The sequence below is a fragment of the Poromitra crassiceps genome (genome assembly GCF_964638095.1).
Source record: "Poromitra crassiceps genome assembly, chromosome: 12".
Lineage (NCBI taxonomy): Eukaryota > Metazoa > Chordata > Actinopteri > Beryciformes > Melamphaidae > Poromitra > Poromitra crassiceps.
In genome coordinates, this window is record NC_139632.1 from 18,394,703 (window position 1) to 18,414,207 (window position 19,505).

Below are 19,505 nucleotides of genomic sequence, written 5' to 3' on the forward strand. Positions count from 1 at the left end.
TGTATGTATTCCTGCGGATTGAGTGCCCCTGTCTTTCCCTAAGAGGGCTGGACCGTGGGTAGCTACTGGGATGTAAGTCGGGGCTTGATCAACCCCGGCTGGGTCACCTGGGTGAGGGTGTATGATGTTAGCCTGGTAAACCAGCCCGTCACGTGAACTCACATTTCATTTGGTTCTCCGTGACGGCTGGTTTACCAGGCTAGTATGATGTTGCAGTACCCCAAACATCCTATGACCCCAGGGTACATCACTGATGATACGTCCCAGTTGCATCCATGTGATGTTTTTTTCTCTATAGCTGGGCAGTTGTATATGTATCTTTTTATCAATTATCAAATAAATTCAATCCAATCAATCAAAAGGCTTATTTCAATTGTGGACTTCTTCTTATCCTGATATTAACCTAACCAATCATCACTCCTCATGCCCAAACCTAACCAATCATCACTCATCATGCCTAAACCCAACCAATCATCATCACTCATCATGCCTAAACCTAACCACTCACTCCTCATGCCTAAACCTTTGCATGTGAAAGTTTCTGCCATTGCCTTGTGGTCACTTGTAGTATTATAGCTATATATTTTTTATATTCTTTGGACAAATTAATTTAAAAACTACATTTATTTTGAATGACGGCTAATGTGCTGCGTGCCATATCTGGCTTTATTTGGGGGCGGGACTTCATTATAAAGTAACTTTGAAGTAATGAAAATCAACTATTTTCTTAGCTCCCCCACAGATTGGTCTCGCCTCCCCCAATCCCCCCTTAGAAAAAATCCTGGAGCCGTGCCTGTTCCTTTTATTTTATTGCCCAAAATTGTAGTTTGTAGTTAACTACACCAAAATGACCAAAAAGTAGTTTAACTACTTGACTCACTACGCAAATATAGTTGAACTACCAGCAAGCTACTACAAAATGTAGTTCAACTACAGTACATGTAGTTCACTACTCCCCAACACTTAACTACTCAGTATGATGCATTACTTCACATTAGGGTACACAAAAATAATAACTAATGGTCAGGTAAAAAGTACTGATTCGGGCGAGGCCACGTAGTGGGCGAGCTAGCGATAGGAATTGCCTATTGCCTAGTATATGTATATTTTTACTCCCGTTTGAAAATGTCAAATGTTAAAAAAAACATTTATTCACAACTGTAAGCAGCTAGCAATCATGATCCCTACCATTCAATATTATGCAATTATTGTTATGCTTGTCACGTGACAGGATTGTATACCATTGTTTCTACATATTGCATTTCTATAGTCCTGAAGGACTAATAAATTATGGAGATACCTATCAAATTGTAAGCTATTAATACTTAGTTTGTCTGTATGACTTTACAAGAAAACACATCCCACTCTGTAAGGTGAGCACTTTTATTTAGTAGTTACAACATGCAGATTTCTGTGAAGTGAATCAAAGCAACAAAATAAAAACCATGCACACATTAAAAAAAATCAATATAAACAATCAACTGAAAATGATCATGGATACTTATCTAATTACATGACTAAGATGAATGTAAATTTTTACCATAAATATTACATTATAGAGATGATCATTGGGTTGTACAGGAGGGTAAATAGGAAGTCAGCACAACACATCATGGAAAGTGGCGAGGATGCTTTGCCCAGATGTTATGTGGGTGCTTGCTTTACATTCCTGGCATATAACATCTTACACTAGTGCAAATATCATTTCAACACAGCACATGGTAGGTAAAATTAAAACAAAGAACCCCTTTCACAGAAAACCTCAACCATACCGAACTTGGATAATAATAATTTCCCAAAAATCATAAGGATGCTTGGGTATGGGTTGAAAGAACAACACTTTTGTAATTGCTCCGCGTAGTTTAATCATCGTCGGAGGAGGAGGAGGAGTCTCGCTCGATTCTGTAAGCCATGAAGAAAGCGTCAGGGCGGGTCGGGACGAGGGGATGACCCGGTCTCACAATCTCAAAGCCCAGGAAACTGAATGTGCGCAGTAGGGATGCTGAGGACCAAGAACATGTGGGAAAATGTAAGAAAAAACATTCCTCTGGCTACCATTTTTGATACAGGCAGCTTTATTCCACAGTTGGATGTTCACAGCCTGTTCCTCATGCAGTCACCAGCTGCTTCTTCTCACCTGACAGCGAGGGGTTTCGCCGGCAGGACGTGACGTGTGGGAGGATCACGCCATTCCCCCCAGTTCCCCTCCACCCGTACTAGCCCCCCGACTGACCAGAGGAGGCACTAGTGCCGCGACTAGGCTTCCCAACCACAGATGCAGCCAATAGACCCTTCTCACGGGGGCCATTTTGTGTCGAGAAGCCAGGGTAAACACAGGTGCAAGCAAAACACTAATGAGGGTTTCCAAATTCCAATCATTGTGCCTGTATGGATGCCGGACCAAGGCGGAGGTAACACGGGGGCTCGAACCTGTGACGCTCGTGTTGGTTACAGGCAGGGAAACTACCGCCGCACTACCTGGACGGCCAAGTTAATACTTTGTGACCCATCAAGGCAGCAACTCCTTGGCTCTGTAGCTGGCCTACACACGTTCATACCAAAGGAATTTCAGACATGTGCAGGTCAGGGTCTAATGGGGAGGACTTAATGGAAATCCTAAAATCTCTTGGCAACATTAGGACATTTACATGCTTGTCTGATTGTCAACATAAATGAATATACATAAATAATAAACATTGAACAATATTTCAACTCCACAGGTGTTTAGTAACAAAGAGTAGAGGGAGTCTCTTGCGCTTCAACCCCTCCACAGAGGGAGGTCGGTGCTCTCAGAAGAGGACAAAACACTGGAAAAGGTTCAATGGGCCACTTCAGTAAAGACTGAACCCAAAGAGAGGACTGGAGCACACGAAATCACTAGAGAAGACGCTGTGTGCGTTGAAACGTCAGTGCTTTGTACCTATTAAATTAATATTTTCTAGTGATTTCGTGTGCTCCAGTCCTCTCTTTGGGTTCAGTCTTTACTGAAGTGGCCCATTGAACCATTTCCAGTGTTTAGTAACAAAGATTTGCCTTGGAATGTTGAGCGCGAATGAAGCGCCGCGAATGACACAATATTCGCCCCAGCCGCTATTCGCTTGACTTGAAAATGTTCAACTTGAGCGAATAATTTGCACGGCCAAACTTTGTCACGATTGGTGTGACTTATAGTGGTTCAGATGGTACAAGTTGCCAGTGTTACACCAGTCAGAGCTTTTATTCTAAGCAATGGATTGAGAAACCCAGGCCAAAGGAAGTCTCACCTCTATCGTCACGGCTCTTGTGAAAGCAGATGAACACATGATCAACTTGCAGCTGCTCCTCTGCAAACTCCAGCAGGAGAGCAAAACTGGTGAGAAACAGGAGAGGTGTCAATGAATTACTGAAGGGAAGTTAATGGATTCCACAGGAAAATAATAAGTCCTGACGGTTAAAGAACATTTCCACAAACAGACCACAACAAAACAGCAGGTTTCAACACTAAGGATAACTTGATGGCCCTCAGCCTGGGCCAGTTAACTGGTCGGTTAGTGGCTAAATTAGGCCAGGTCGTGCTCGAGGTCTGTTGCCAGGTGATAAGCCCGTTATATTTGCCTGCCTGTTATATTTGCCTTTCTCTGCTCTCGCCCACTCACAGCCGACCAATCTAGTCTCATGAATTCTCACAAAAAAACGGGGCAACTCTGACCTACTGGTCCATCCAAGCAATTGGGAAAAAACATGTCTGGTTGAAACCTGAAAAGGTTTTCATCAAACATATTCCTCTTGACCAAATTGACACAAGAAAAATAGATCTCTAGATCAAAGGTTGAACTTCCTAACCTGTCTTTGCTGCCCTCAGGCAAAGCTCCAGGGGGGATTTCAACATAAAGGTTCGCCCCTTTCAGCGCAGCCCTCCAGACACAGTGTTTGCCTTCAGAGCGACGAGGCTCCAGGAGTAGAAAGCGCACTCTGCCATTGGCAGGGGGAGGCTCCTCAAGAACCAGCAACTGAGCATCCTGAGGAACAGGAGAGTCAACAGTTAGAAATTAGGAATATGCAGAAGTGAAAAGAATAATTAAACCGATACATAATAAATAGATATCATGGTCAAATGTAATTAAATGCAGGATGTAATAGAGCTAAGAATTTTTAAAGTGAGTCAAGCGAGTTAAATCTGCGAGTTGAAAATGACGATAAAGTCTAAGTTGATTACCGTAGATAGAAAAGGAATCACAAAAGACTTGTCCCAAGAAAACGGTTGTGACCCAGATTAAAAAAGAAAACTGCTGTAGAACAGTGCACCTCAAACCACAACGATACAGCAGAGTACGCCTGAGTGGGAACTCGTAAAAAGTGATGTGTCAAGTTCGATACCATAAACATAATAAATAATAAACAGTACCCCTCTGTGTGCCTCTATCAGTGAGGATAAGCCTTACAGATTAATTCAGACATTACAAAAATGTAACTTATTTTGATTCAGAGTAGTAGCATATTATCAATACAATGACATCAGTAGCTTGACCAAGTGGACATTTGTGCCAAATTTGAAGAAATTCCCTCAAGGCGTTGCTGAGATATACATTCACGAGAATGGGACGGACGTGTGGAGGACAGACGGACAACCTGAGAGGTGAGAACCTAATGCCTCTGGCCACAGCTGTCGCCAGCACAGACGCATGAGAATTGAGATTCCAAAAAGGATATTATCATGGTCATCGAAATGTGCAACACACCATATTAATGTATATTGCTGATAGAACTGATTTAAACAACCAGTTGCAAAACAATGGTAGAAGTGAAATGGAACCGTTTACCGCATCAAATCATATTTACATCGCAACACAGATGGGTGAGACGGGTCTGAATCAAATTGGATTGAAGCGTTTGCTTCTTAAAATTGATCTAGTCTGCCTTGAATCATGGATTCTGGATTGAGACACATACTGAACTGGTCTCAGAACGAAAGACACACACACACCGCTACAAGTTAAGTGGGGGGAAAAGTGGCTGAACTCACAGAGTAGAATAGCTTAGCTGAAAGATTGCGATCCCGCTGGTCATTCCCTCGCCCACCTGGGATCTTCAGGGGTGGGAGAGGGGCATCAGGAGCACCACAGAGGCCCCGGACACGGGTTACTGCAACAGCGGGAGCACCGCCTGCCGGGACTGGAGATACTGGAGGGCGAAACAAACGCACACACGGATGGAGACATGATCAGTGGAGGATTCACTGCGGGTAGAAATAAAACGACAGACCAAAACCACAATCATACAGCGCAGTTGTGTCACACGTTAATACGAGCCCTTCATCTCAGAAATCACAGTAAAACATTGTCCAAAATTAACTGAGAGCACTCTTTATAAACCACATATACAGAGAGCCATGGGTTGAAGTTCACCAAGTCATATTTCAGTATATGTCTAAAGCATAATAAAGTTGGCAAAACATGTTGATTAATGATAAAAAGGAAGATTTTGCTTGTGTATAATGAGTAACAGACAGGATCTAGGTCTGGGTTTTGTTACATCACCACTGAACACCAGCCTGTGCCGACTTGCCATCACTGATGACTCATTCAAACTAAGATGAGTGCGTACCTACTTTGTCAAATGCACTAGTCTAGGACCCCTGCTGACAAATGATGTTTTCTCTTCCATTCATCACTATGAGTTAGCAAGAGGAATGTGTATGAGAGGGACATGACTGGATACGATCCTCGTCACTTTGCCCAGAGGGAAATTTTCCGTCTGTGAAGAGAAACTTCAAGCCTCCTCAAATAAACATTAGTTTGTGTGGGGCCTTGGGTCTCAAGCTGAGTGTGTCACATGATTCCTAGGGGACAGCTATCAGAGAAACAGGTTAATTCTGTTTGTCTCTAGTGAATAGCCTACTTCAGGCTTACACTGCTGTGTCTGAACACTTTACACTAGCTAATAGCGCAGGGAGAAAACACCAGATTACACAACCCACTGAGCCACACCAACCATTTTGATTCGGTGTGTTTTATAGAATTAGTCTAGCTTGTGTGTGTGTGTGTGTGTGTGTGTGTGTGACGTGCGTGTGTGTGGCAGGCTGCATTTACTTGTGTGAGAACAAAACCCATTAGCGACAGCACTGCTGCCGGCCTAACTGCACTGGCACTGGCACTGGCAGATGCACGCTTACGCAAACGGCACGGCTGTGCTATATGTGGAGCAGACGTGTGAAAACCAAATGAGAACTGTTGTCACCTATGTAGCTCAACCCAACCGAGGCATATGTGATAGCCAACCTATTGCCTGATCATGTGAGGCAAATGTATCATGCTGATATTAAGGGGAAATTAACTCAATGTAATTGGGCACATTATGTTCCTTCTGAAATCCCACTGCCAGATAACAGCCAAGTACGGTACACTTCCTTAGATAGAGAAAACCATCCATGCCACTTTGCAGTCCATCTGCACTGTATTCAAACTAAAAGACAGCACAAGGCTGTTAATAAACTTCTCCGTGCTGTTTGCAACTTTTCTTGAAATCCCCATACCACAGTAGGCAGCTACGCACATCATGAGTATGGTTAGTCACATCGGAGATTCTGCTCAGATAAGAGATGCTTTTCCATGTGAATATAACGCAAAGATGAGATAACACATACTTGCTGTTGCTGGTATGATACAGCCAGGGTTCCTACACGTTCTTCAACATGAACTTCAAGAACTTTCCATGCCCAATTCCCCAAATTCAAGGACCGAACACAGCATAGTTGAGACATGAATCAAGGTTAATTACCATTAAAACAGTTTTTTTTTTAGAACTAGCAGGTCACAGACAATTAAAAGGAGAAGGGGTTGAATGTGTGAACACTTCTCAACTGTGCTGTTAGTTGCAATTGCAAATGACACAGCAAGCCACCGACTACAACGCTTGTTAGAAAATACTTGTCACTTGTTGAGAGCTGGAGGCGGAGCTAAATTTGACCGAGGCGGGCCGTGGCAGGAAAAACCCTAAATTCAAGCACTTTCAATGACCCATGTCTATTTTCAAAAACTTGTAATGCCTTGATTTTTATTGTTTAAATTCACAAACAAGGATTTCAAGGACCCGTGGGAACCCTGATGGCATGATACTTTCACATCTACTATAACTACTAAAGGGGGCTCTTGGTGTGCAAGATATCACCAGGGATTCAAAATCTGCCTGCTTCCTTTTTGCAGAGTGCAGTGGAAATGTACAAAATTGTGCAAGGTTGGAAAACTAGAGTAGACTAGACTAACAGCCAAAACCAATATCTTGTGAAAACCTGACAGAGGACAAACAATAGAAACACCTGGGCCATAGCTCAAGATATTGTTCAATCATGACCTACATTTCCAAGCTTCAAACCTCACTGCCTTCTCATTTCGACTCAGTTAGTACTCAGTGGGAACTGACCCAACAAGCAAGCCATCATGTCATATTTAACCATTGGAGTACACTATCTTGCAAATAATCCCACAATGGTTAATTATCACAGTGGTGTTTTCAGGCCAAAAGCGAATAATCTGTGCAAATAAATCACATGGCAATATAAAGAAAAAATAACCCATTTATCTCTATGGGACTATTCACACCAAATCAAAATTTGCGGTCAGGATTTTTTTCTGATTTGGTGTGTGAATAGTCCCATAGAAATAAATGGGTTGGTTTTTTTAATTGCTGTGTGATGTATTTGCATGGATTATTCGCTTTTGGTCTGAAAAGACCTTCATCAGATCAACAGCTCATGACAGATGTTATAATGTTGATAGAACATAGACCTTTTTCACAGCAACCGTTTTGAAGTGGTAAAGCAGTAAGTAAAGCAAAGCAGGTGTAACCAATACCTTTACCAATTACTTTAACACCTCAAAACGGTTGCTGTGAAAAGGGCCTATTGCAGTCGACTGGTCCTTTCTCAACTAAGTGGTATCAATAGCAAAACACTAATGAGGGTTTCAAACTTCCATGATTGGAATTTGGAAACCCTTATTAGTATTTTGCTTGCACCTGTGTTTATTCTGCCTTTTCGACACAAAATGCCCCCGTGAGAAGGGTCTATCTAATTTAGTTAACGTTACTCCATTAGCTACGGTTCAGGGTGAGCCCGAGGGCGAAATAAAAATGAAGAAGAAGAAAAGAAAAAGCCAGCCTGGAGCCACAAATCATCAATTGAGCCATCAGCCATCAAGCTAACACTAGGCTGGTCCTAGGCTGGTGAGCAACAAGCTAGCTAGCGCTACGACATACCTTGTGAATCACATTGTTAAGATTAAAGTAAAATGCACGTTTGATTCAAAGGTATTAACGTTAGCTGAATTAGAATGACGTTGCAATAACACTCGTTTTCGTCGGAGCAGCAAATGTTGAAAACATCCGTAGCTAGCCGTTAGCTAAAGTACGTTACGTTAATCAATTTAACGTTAGCCATTTAAGCTAAACAACCAACAACCTTAACTGACGCGAGAAATCACAGTTATAACGAGTACATGGAAAACTATATATATGTATACTACTATATACACAGTATACTACTATATAGTACTATATACTATATATAAATAAACGTTGTAAATAGCATACTAGCGTTAGCTGCTTCTGGTTGACTAGCACATTAGCGTTTGCTAGTTGGTGCAGTCTGCTACTAGCTAGCTAACGCGTTTAGCTAACGTCACGGTAGCTAGCTAGAGCCTCCACAGCAACGTTGACTATCGAATGATGACTATTTGCTGGATGCCAATATTCAACGATTAGTCTCAAGTGTTGTCCAATCCAGGTTACTGGTTTGTGATTTAAGGTTGTATCGATTCACTATCCTTTCACACCATTTAGTTACGGTAACAAAACCGCTGGGTTATGTGTAACGTTATTGGGAACATCATTTTCAAAGAAGATTGTAAACAATGAATACAGAAATTGTACCAATCCAGGAAATATCCTGTGTCTCTCGTATGTAGGCCGCGGTTTTTAAACTTAGCTATTCGCAATCCCTAACAATTACGATAACATACCTTTCACTTTCGGGTTTATTACTGGTTTGTTCAATTACTGGCATCTCGAATAAGTTTCTCTCTTTTTCTCTAACAAAACAATGGCTATTCAATATCGTCTGTAGGTTGGATTTAACCATCCGGCCAACGTCCACGCCCGCAGATCGCTCTTGCTTCTCCTCGCCAACTGATAATTGAGAGGGCAGGCAGCAGTATTTGACAGAGGGGAGTGTCCTGATAATCATGACGTATAGCAGTGAAAATAATGACGCAGTTGATTAATCCATTCACTAAATTAGGCTACTTAAACAAGATAATAAATAAAATAAACCATTTGAAATGTAAACCTATCATACACACATGCCATTGTCATTGAATATGCAAATATATGTAAATGTAGTGCCAATATAGCCACAGCTACTAAACTGTAGGTAGAGGTTTTCAAAGTGGGAGGCGAGCCTCCCCAGGGGGGCTCCGAACAGTTTCAGGGGAGGCTCACTGGCTCAGTGAATGGTAATTTTTAGCCAGTGAATGTTTTTTTGTTTTTTTTACATTAACTAATGTAATATCCAAAGGAGATCACCTTAGATTAGCCTACATGTAGGCTATGTGATTTGGTCAAAGAGATAGTTCAGATATACAGTAGTAGGCTATATATTGGGGAATTTTACTGTTTTGCCCACTTTCCCAGAGTCAGAAACAAACAAATTACCTTTTTTAATAGTCTGAAGCTATCTTGTCTCAATTATTGAGATCAAATAGGCCTACAGTAATTGTTTGGATCAAATAACAAAATCATGATCCCATAGGCATCCAGGAATTTACCGAAACTACGGTAAGCAAGTAAACTGGGGCTTTGTCCCCAAGCTTTGTCTGTCTAAAAAAATTTACTCAAAGTAAAAGATATACCTTTTTGATCAGATCACATCCTTGTGCAATGCAAACAGGATGAGAGAACATAGAGTTTAAAACTAGATTAGTAAGTAAAGCCAGATTCATTCCTGTTTTTCACTTCACTGCTAATGGTACCACACTTTCCCAAACTTATGCCTGGTCAGTTTCTGATGCAATGCTTATGGAGAACCTTTAAACTTGGTGTTGTACTTTGCTGAACAAGGGGGTTCCCTATTTCCATACTTGACTGAAGGTTGCTGACTCAAACCTCTGATTGTCTGGGGGAAATGTGCGTGGGGGAAACCAAATAGTAAATGCTCCCCCCAAACTGCTGTCAAGGAACCTTTTACTAGCAAGACACTTAACCCCAAACTGTCCCAGTGGGGCTACTCAGTGAGCACCAACACTGACAGGGTAGTACTGGGCAGCTCCCGGTCCAAATGTGTGGAAACAAATGTCTCCTTTCAAGCATGCTCAGTCCATTTTCCTTTGATAAGGGGAGTTTAATGTGTGTGTTAGTGTGTGTGTGTGTGTGTGTGTGTGTGTGTGTGTGTGTGTGTGTGTGTGTGTGTGTGTGTGTGTGTGTGTGTGTGTGTGTGTGTGTGTGTGTGTGTGTGTGTGTGTGTGTGTGTGTGTGTGTGTGTGTGTGCACTGCATATAAATTATAAATAAATAATTACTAACTTTTAAAAAATCTGGAATAAGTGCACAAACTATTACATTAACAAAAGCAAGTGTAAATCCATTAAAGTTTCATTTATTTTACTTCATCTAGCATCTATATTCCTCATATCAACAGAGCCTATAGCCTAGCTGCAGCTGAGTATCGACAGTATTAGCAGCACTCACCACGAATGTCCCTTTTCTTTTTTCAACAGCTGTCATCTGTGCCTGCCAGTCAAGCAGCAAAGGAACATGGTGCAGGGTGTGCGTGACACTCTCCAGCTCTTACACAAGAGAAATCACCATCAACACAAGCACTAACCCTCAGCTGTGTGGGAAAACACTGCTGTGAATGTTCATATCAGGTACGTTTCTTTCTCTTTCTATGTAGAGTTGTATGTAAACATGGAACTCATTGTAAACAAATTCGGGTATTTCCCAACTACGAGGAGCAGGTGCCCATTTTAGGCTGTCTATGACATGTGTTTTACAAGACTATTGGTGCAAGTGGCACTGTGGCGCACACATGCTGCACTCTACAAAGACTTGGATATCTATCCAGTTGTTTTTTATGCATTTTGGGATCATTTGTCTTAACTTTTTCATTTCTTTTTAGATGCAATTTTAAATTGGAACCTCAACCTTACAGGACTTTAGAAATAAGAGCTGGAACTAAATCATCTGAAAGCATCAAAAGTAAGACATGCCTACACCCTAAACTACCAACCAATTGAATTGTGTGATGATAACTACATTACATTGTATGTAATGCTCCATGCAACTGTCTATCCCTATAGTGTCTTATGACCGGATTCTGTCCATCCAAAGTTTAAGTGATGTTCCAAACCCATGGAAGGGATTCACAATGAACCGCTGCTTAGTGTTGGCTCTAGTCATAATGGTTGTGAGCTCAGGTGTGACTGAATTCCATGGTGAGTAGTACAATATGATCATGATGAGAAATATTGACACGTTCTCACAGAAAACACAGCAGACAAATGGAATTCCTTGCCTAGAAGAATACCAAAAACAAGCCATATACAGTAGCTAATGCAGAAAGTGTTGTTGTTTTTCTAACAGTGTACTTCTGCTTGTAACACATTTGACTCAGATTGTGCTTTGTTTAATTAATTTCAAGATACCTCACTGTAGGGCCGATACGCAGTCTTAAACTCCCCTCCACTCACATCCCAACCCTTCACTGTTACATTTTTGTTTTCCAGATGCCCTGGAATCTTTCTATGAGGAGACAGACCTGGGTATAATGTCTTTCTTTGGAAGTGTGCAAGACGGTTCCATAACTCAGGTACTGTCTATGGGTCTATAGCACACATGGGTAAAATGCGGCCCCAGGGCCCAACCTGGCCCCTGGACCATCTCAATCCGGCCCCCAAGGTCCTCAAAGAAAAACAAAACGACCCCCAAAAACTCAATACTGTAAAAGCCAGAATTATGAATTATGAATAAATCTCATCTGCTACAGCCATTGGATTTGTATCACTGTTATATCAGGAGATTAACAAGAAATTACCAATCGGGAGAGAGGGTTAAAAATAGGGAGACTCCGGCGAAAATCAGGAGTGTTGGCAGGTATAATCTCCAATGTGTGACCCTTCGCTTACTTGATGTAAGTCGACCAGTATGGCCCTCTGGAGAAAAATGTTGCCCACCCCTGGTCTATAGGTATAGGCTTCCATCCAAAACACCAAACAGGATTAAATCGAACACATTGTAAGACAGAGTGAAGCTTTTGTGCTTTGTCCCAGTTAATACCTGCTTGTGCTCTAAATGTAAATGCAAAATATAAAATCTAATCACTAGAGCCAATGTCTAATAGATCATTGGGTTTACAAAGATATTTTCATTCTGATTTGGTTTTATGTTCTGCCACCAGGGCTCTATGTGGGAGCGTTTCCTGTGGTACTGGGGATCTGAAGAACTTGGAGCGATAAGAAGAAAAAAAAAGACAATCGACACAAAAAGAATCCTGAAACCCAGAACAAAAGAATAATGAGTCAAATAGAAGTCGCCAACATCTGTAACATCATACAGACTTCAGATTGAGGAGTACAAACAAATGTGGTAGTATGTTTTGTGTTTAATAATATAAACAAAATGAAATGATACATTTAGCCATTTTCTACTTTGTACTAATTCTTCCCATTCAGAACCCTTATCACATTTGTACATGTTTTAGATCACTCAATTCAATTGATGAGACTTGATTAAATCTACTACAACTAATTTAGAAAAATCACTTAACACCATACAGTTTTAAATAAACTCATCAGTAACATGCCAGTTTTTGGAACACGATATTTATGTTAATAATGATAATGGCAATGTTAGTTTGTAAGCAAATTAATTGCACAAATACAGCAAAAGTGGTGGAATACATCCCAAGCCAAGGGGTTTACCCTGGGGAAACAATGGCTTTCCTTTCTTAAAAGAACCATTAGCTAAAAATGGATAACACTGTAAATCTTCTCACATAACATTACAAGAAAATGTATTGATGACAGAATTATATCAAAGACTGTTTACTAGAACTGTGAAAAGCATCTTGGGACACAAATGTTTCTGATTATTTATAAAAGTGAGAAACAAAACAACTATAAGCAAATAAACAGACCTCTGAGTTAAAGTGTGCATATTCTACCAGTGTATTAATCCTGCATGGCACAGGCTTTCCATCCCCTAAACAGGCCACGTTTAATCATTGTTGTCCCAAAGAGCTAAACTGCAAAAACACAAAAGAAAATGCCTTCAGCGGCATCCACACTTCGTGGCCACCATATCGGGTTTAATGGAGAGAAAAGTCCCTTGGTCGTTCAAATCTACCACCTGCAGGTCTTCGTAGGCCACAGGCACGCAGCACAGCGGACGCTCCAGCACCGTGCCACCGTCAATGATTCTGCTCAGCAGGATGGCGTGGTTGTTGACGTTGTACTGGGTTGTAAAGGGGTACGCGCAGACGCCGTGGCAGTTGTTGATGTTGGCAGTGGTCGGGCCATGGAGATACTTTTGGAGGGACACGGTGAGGTTGTGCAGCCCGCACAGGTCACTCACTGGGCCGCTCTGATCTGCTCTGGTGGCCCGCAGTCTCCTCTCCACCTCGTAGGCACCCGCCACTGTCTGCAGGGCCTTCAGCAGGAGGAAAGCACGGTATTGGCTCTCCCCTGGTTTGTGGGAGAGCAAACAGAAAAAACAGAAATCACACCGTGGTACAGTAGTACATACCAAAGAAATCAACATTTTTGTTAGGGTGAGCTTACTTAAACTTCACCAAAAACAATGCTGATTTATTTTGCACACATTTTGAGAGTTGAGTTGAGTTGTGGACCAGTGATGTTATTCAAGCACAAATGACATCACTGGTCCACAACTTAACTCCAATCAACTCTCAATAACTGTCAAACTAAATGAATGCCTGCAAAACGGTTTACAGTTTGTGGTTATGCGTGAGCTGATACGCTAAATAAATCAGCAAAGTTCTTTAAAATACAAAGATTTTGTTATGGTTTCAATCACATCTGTGGCATGAAATGAAATGCTGGTATAGTTCTACAAAGTCTTGAATGCTTATTTTGATAGGAGGCTGACTTCAGCTCACCTGGTGGCGGCTCCTCCTTGGGAAATGTACAGAGTGCTGTGAGCCATCCCAGCCTCTCCATGGCACTGTGACCCAGCTCCTCTTCCCTGATTACGTCCGTTATCTGCCGCGCGGCCCGCTCCAGCCCCTGCCTGAGCACCTGTAACAGGGTAGGAGGCAGGGCCAGCTCGCCTCCCCGGGGCACCGAGCCCTGCGGGGGGAAGGAGAAGATGGTGGGGGCCGTGGAGTTGAGCAGTCCCACCAGGAGGGTCTCAGTGGAGGATAAGCCCAGCGTCAGGGGGGGCAGGGACTGTAAGGAGTCCAGCTGGACTGGAGTGGACTCAGGGCTATCCTGAGTCAAGACATCACCCAGGAACTTCTGCAGCTCACAAAGGAAGGAGGCCGTCTCGGAGGAGCCCAGGGGCGAACCTGGCACCTGTGTAGACCTGAGGAAGACAATACCAAACAAACAAACAAACAAACAAACAAACAGTATAGCCTTTTAGAGCATTATTCCCAACTATAGCCTGGTCAAATTTGAAAAGGGAACATGAGCAACCTCAGATCAGCTCCTCTGTCCGAGAAGAAAAGCAGAACTGGAGTCATGCTGGTGTTACTTCCCGATTCTCCAAGGATTTCTTGTAGCATTTGCCCTGCGAAGAGTGGAAATATATTTGCAAAGTAAAGTACACGTGCACATGACCCAAGGAGGAAAATGAGAAATGTCCATTATCTTACCTGTATCAGAGGATTTTGCCTCAACAGATAACCTCCATTGCTGAGTAACATTGCCCTCTGATGCTTTTCCTGTCAAGATAATGTACTGTGTTCCTTCTGAAACACACACGGCCTAGGAAGGACAAGAAGATGAATGGTTGGATGAAGCCCTGCCGCCTGTGTGGACCACAGTGTGTACTAAAATACATCTGAAATCTGCAGGTTTGGTGCCTCCTTTTGAAATGCAAACCTTGTCATTGTATTTCCAACAAATTCAAACAAGAGAAAATACACAAGAGATATCAGAACTTTAGGATTGCATTTTAGTCATGCAATGTTCACATAATGGCAAGGCCTTACCTGTGTGTTAGGGTGCAGAGACGGACTCGAGAAAGTGACGCTCAGGTCTCTTGCTGCAAGGGGGCTTCCAAAAGCCAAGAGCAGTATGGGGTTCTGCTTCAGCAAGGGAGACTGTGGGAGGTCAAGGGTCAATACAAGACTTCCACTCCCAGCCGCTCCAGCCAACAGCTCTGACAGAGAAAACAAACATTGCATAAAACATAAACTACATACTTATTCTTACATACACATGAAAAGACTGTTCAAAGTGAGCCAACGGTAATCAAGGAGCACCAGTACCTTTGGTTGGGTGCAAAACATTCAGTCCTGTTGGCGGGTCTCTCTTTGCTGCATTGGCGAGCTCTGACAAGACTAAGCCTGAGGAACCGTCCGCTTTTGTGCAGATTCCAAACTGGGTCAGGTTGTTGTTTGTCAGTTCACCCCCTTCACGCAAAACTGCAAAGATGTCGTCCAGAATCTCGCCATGACCCTGTGAACTTCCAAAGCACGGTGCGTTATCAGGGAGGTGATGAGAAACTGTGCTGTCTGATGAGGCCTCTTTTGATGAGAGGGCGTAATCAGCATTTTTGACTCTGGAACCATCTTCAATCTCTAGGGAGTCCATCAATCCAGTGTGGCGGGGCCTCCTCCTCTCATCTTCTTAAATAGAATATGAAAAAAGAACAAACATTATATATCACGCATGGGAAAACCAGCATTCTGCACACACATTAAAGCTGCTATCATCCTCACCCAGGGGAACACAATTCAAAATGGTCCAGTGCAGCATCAGTGCCCAACAGCAGAGAGCATCAAACAGCAACATCCTCCGCTGTCTTTGTCCTTTGTCTGTGTGGTCAGTTCTTTCTCAATCCCTTGCTCTGGATGGGAGAGGATGGGATTATATTATCCCACACCCCTTCTCACCCAGTGGGAACCTGCCAAAATAGCTGGGGAATACTGTGCCCTTGAAGAGTCGGATACTGTTTCAACATGGATGTTTGCCGCCTTGTAAGGTGCGGTCTACCTCCTGCAAAAGCACAATGCTCTGAATCTTAGGGTTTAACTGAGATAATTAAGGGGAGGCGGAGGAAAAGGCAAACAATTCTTTTCAATTAACAGTTCTGTTAATTCAGACATGTGATTTCCCCACATCAGTAGGCAGACTACTGTATTGGCTGTGAGGAAAGACATCCATATGAAGGGAGAATTCTAGATGATAGAGAAAAACACAGACAGGTCTTCAAGTGTCTCAGTGCCCCAGGCTAGAAGACCAGAGGTGTTGTGTTGTTACTATTCTCTAACGCAACAGTTTCAAACTGATCTGATGAAGATGTGTATTTATTGTTAGTTAAAATGTATGGGATACAGGTGAGAGTAAAAGGTATTGTTCATCGCAGCAAACTATAGTCAGAGATCCTGAGGTGAAATTGGCTGAACGAGAGCACAAAATATATATTGTGCTCGCATTGCAATTACAATACACCTAGCACAGAGAGATTATATTAGAGAAGAGTGCATGTTAAAGACTATTCACTGTTGCCTCACAGCAAGAAGGTTGTGGGTTGAAAGATATGCTGTTTGTGTAGTATCAAATGTGATCTAGTCAAATGTCCTGTATGATGTATGTATGCTGTGTGTAGATATAATTTATATGACATAGTATATGACTGTGATGATGCCATGTAAAAAACCCTTTGAGACATGTTTGTGATAAGGGGCTAATACCTGAACTGAACTCACGTTTGCATCTTGTACAACCTTTATTTCCATCTTTAATTAGAAACATTCCATGTAGCCGTATTTCATCTGATGCTGTTGGTTCCAGACACCAGGAAGTGCTCTGCAACCTGCTCGCACAGAGAAATCTCACAGCTGCAGCTGCTTGTTTTGCAGACGATCAAGGTCTCTGAGCCTGAGCCGTTCAGTGGCAGCTGGATGCCAAGAGATAAAGTCAAGGCTCATTCTTGCACAGATCTCCTGTGAGGAATGACAGGAATTGTTTATCATTCTCTAATGGCTTCAAAGTATTCTCAAGACCATATTTGTGGAAGATTTTGGCAGGTGTGTATCATGTGGGACAAATTACTTTGTTTATCTCTCAGACAGTGATGTTGGATACTATGTAAATCACTCGTGAAATCAGGGCTTGTATTCACATTTCGAGTCTATCAGACATCTAGAATTTGCATTTTAACTCAAAAATTACATGGAAGGGATCCATCTTTCACATTATGCATATTCCTACTGTGTAAATTTTGTAACCCACTTTACCATTGTGTGAATATTGTATTTGATATGATAGGTTGTGTATATTCAACCACGTTGGGCTTCCCAGGGGAACTAGGCTAGTTGGCTGGTTCTGTCTGAGGCATTACAGACAGTGAATTTCTGAACACAAAACATCAGCCCCATTTTTGGTCAAAGTTATGATGTGCTGTTCTGCTGCTGAGAGAAAACAGCCAGAGACTGGAATAATTGCAGTCAGACACAATTCTCAACGTCGTCATGCACAACAGAATTAAATACAATATACAAATTTCCTTTTTATTAATGATAAAAAGCAGAAAAAACATCTCAGTTCCATTTGTCATTATAACATCTTAAGATAAAAGCACCAACACCAAACAGCAAGACTTTTTCCATGAAAACCCAGGACCTTTTGGAAAGTAGGTTTGCCATTATTGCACCTCAAACCTGCCCTGGCTTTACCAATCAGAGATCGCTATACATGGTCACATTTGTCTTTTTCACTGACAGTTTCCCCCATGTAAAGGGAAGAGATCACACCATGAGGACACTGAACATCCTACTCAGAGAGACCCAGATCGAGACAGAGGCATTTGTGATTGTAGGAAGATGCTGAAAAGTTGCAGCCATTCCACAGCAGCAGCTTAAGAGCAGACTGATGTATAAAGCTTTAGAAAGCAGGGTTTTGCTTAAGAGGCTGGATGTATGTGACAGTGAGAAATGATCTGAGGAGACAGGGGAACAAATCGCTACGGCAATTTGTCAGCTAAGAGCACCGAGGTCCAATTTTCAGGTTAACCGTCCTGAGTTGGATAGGAGAGGGTGGGAGGGACTTCACGAGATGGTAGATACATTCGTGACATGCAGTAGTAGTAAAAAAGAAAAGAAAAAGAAAAGGAAGTTACATAATTTCAAGCGATCTGAGACGTTCCTGAGTAAGACCTTTGGCAGGATTTAGAGTAAACAGCCTCGACAGCAAAGCTCTCACAGATTATCTACCAATTCTGTACCAGGATGGAGAACGGCATAGGAGCTTTAGATTCAAATCATGCATATACACCAATGGACTTGAATATCAGCACCTCATCCCTTTTGACTGATTGTACAAGTAGCTACAATGAAGCAATCGGTTTAAAATCTAGGTAATGATATTTTCAATTTCCACACACCATTGTCACTCACACATACATGATGCCACCCCTTCAGGGTACAGCTCAGATGGGACATCAGAAAGCCACCCAGCAAGCTTGTGTTGAAGATCATTAAACCAGACCTCTCTGCAGCACAGCAGGAGAGCAGTATTTATTGATAGCTGCATTGTCCTTTTTTTAAGTGAAGGAGAGCACCGTGCTGGCTGACTAGTAGTATTAAGAAATGATTGGACTCTTAAGCCACAATTAAAAGCATAATAATATAGAACAACTGCACTCGTATCAAACACCCTAAGAAAATTAAAACAGCATCAACAATTACAAAAGACCTCTCAGTGCTGGTAAGAAAAGGGCTGTTGCCTCTCTGGTTGTGTTCCAACAGGAGCAAAATGACTTTCCCCCTTTTCACTTGAAAACCCGCAGATGAAAAACACGTTTGCGTTTACAGAGCAATCGAGTCTACAGGACAGGATTATTATTCTTTTTTTTACTATAAAGCTTTGATTAGTCTAATCTTCCCTTGGACGCACACATTGGCAAATGAAAAGAAAAAGCGCACAACATGAGCTGAAGTGCAATCCTGCATCTCGTCTTCTGTTCATGATCATTTGAAAAGAATCAGAAGAAAAGGAAGCTTGGCTGCTCTTAACTCCCAACAAAGTGATCCACACGTGTACAAGTGTTTTACATCAGAACGCCTCGCGCCATTACGCCTACACAGTACGCTCACATTACAAGCAAGGCCCCTTTCAATAAGATAGAGTGTGTGTGTGTATGAGAGGTCAAGATCGAGTTTTCTATGCACCATAAAAGCCTTTTTAAAATCTGATTTGCTGTGGTTTGGAAAAAAAGCACCATTTTCCCCCGTAGTCTGGGGCGGTAGAAAAACCAAAACATCCGATACAACTGCTGGAACCTAGTCATGCT

General features: G+C 42.2%; 2 protein-coding genes and 1 long non-coding RNA gene across 3 annotated transcripts; 1 reads left to right on the top strand and 2 right to left on the bottom strand.

The window, feature by feature from the left end:
• Positions 1-1,369: 1,369 nt before the first annotated feature.
• Positions 1,370-9,152, bottom strand: oaz1a (ornithine decarboxylase antizyme 1a). The gene is given in 6 exon segments (XM_083647181.1): positions 1,370-2,002; positions 3,264-3,349; positions 3,823-3,998; positions 5,003-5,089; positions 5,091-5,151; positions 8,994-9,152. Coding segments are annotated over 6 exon segments (669 nt in total). The 5' UTR covers positions 9,113-9,152; the 3' UTR covers positions 1,370-1,862.
• Positions 9,153-11,136: 1,984 nt separating this feature from the next.
• Positions 11,137-12,553, top strand: LOC310786488. Its single transcript, XR_014553221.1, has 4 exons — positions 11,137-11,225; positions 11,327-11,461; positions 11,753-11,835; positions 12,424-12,553. It is a non-coding gene; the product is annotated as an uncharacterized lncRNA (long non-coding RNA).
• Positions 12,554-13,295: 742 nt separating this feature from the next.
• On the bottom strand, positions 13,296-15,802 carry amh (anti-Mullerian hormone; the record flags this gene model as incomplete). The annotated part of the gene is made up of 6 exons (XM_083647244.1): positions 13,296-13,708; positions 14,143-14,567; positions 14,681-14,774; positions 14,860-14,971; positions 15,199-15,368; positions 15,478-15,802. The coding sequence occupies 6 exons, from the start codon at positions 15,800-15,802 to the stop codon at positions 13,296-13,298; spliced, it is 1,539 nt and encodes a 512-aa protein (XP_083503370.1).
• Between the last annotated feature and the right edge of the window lie 3,703 nt (positions 15,803-19,505).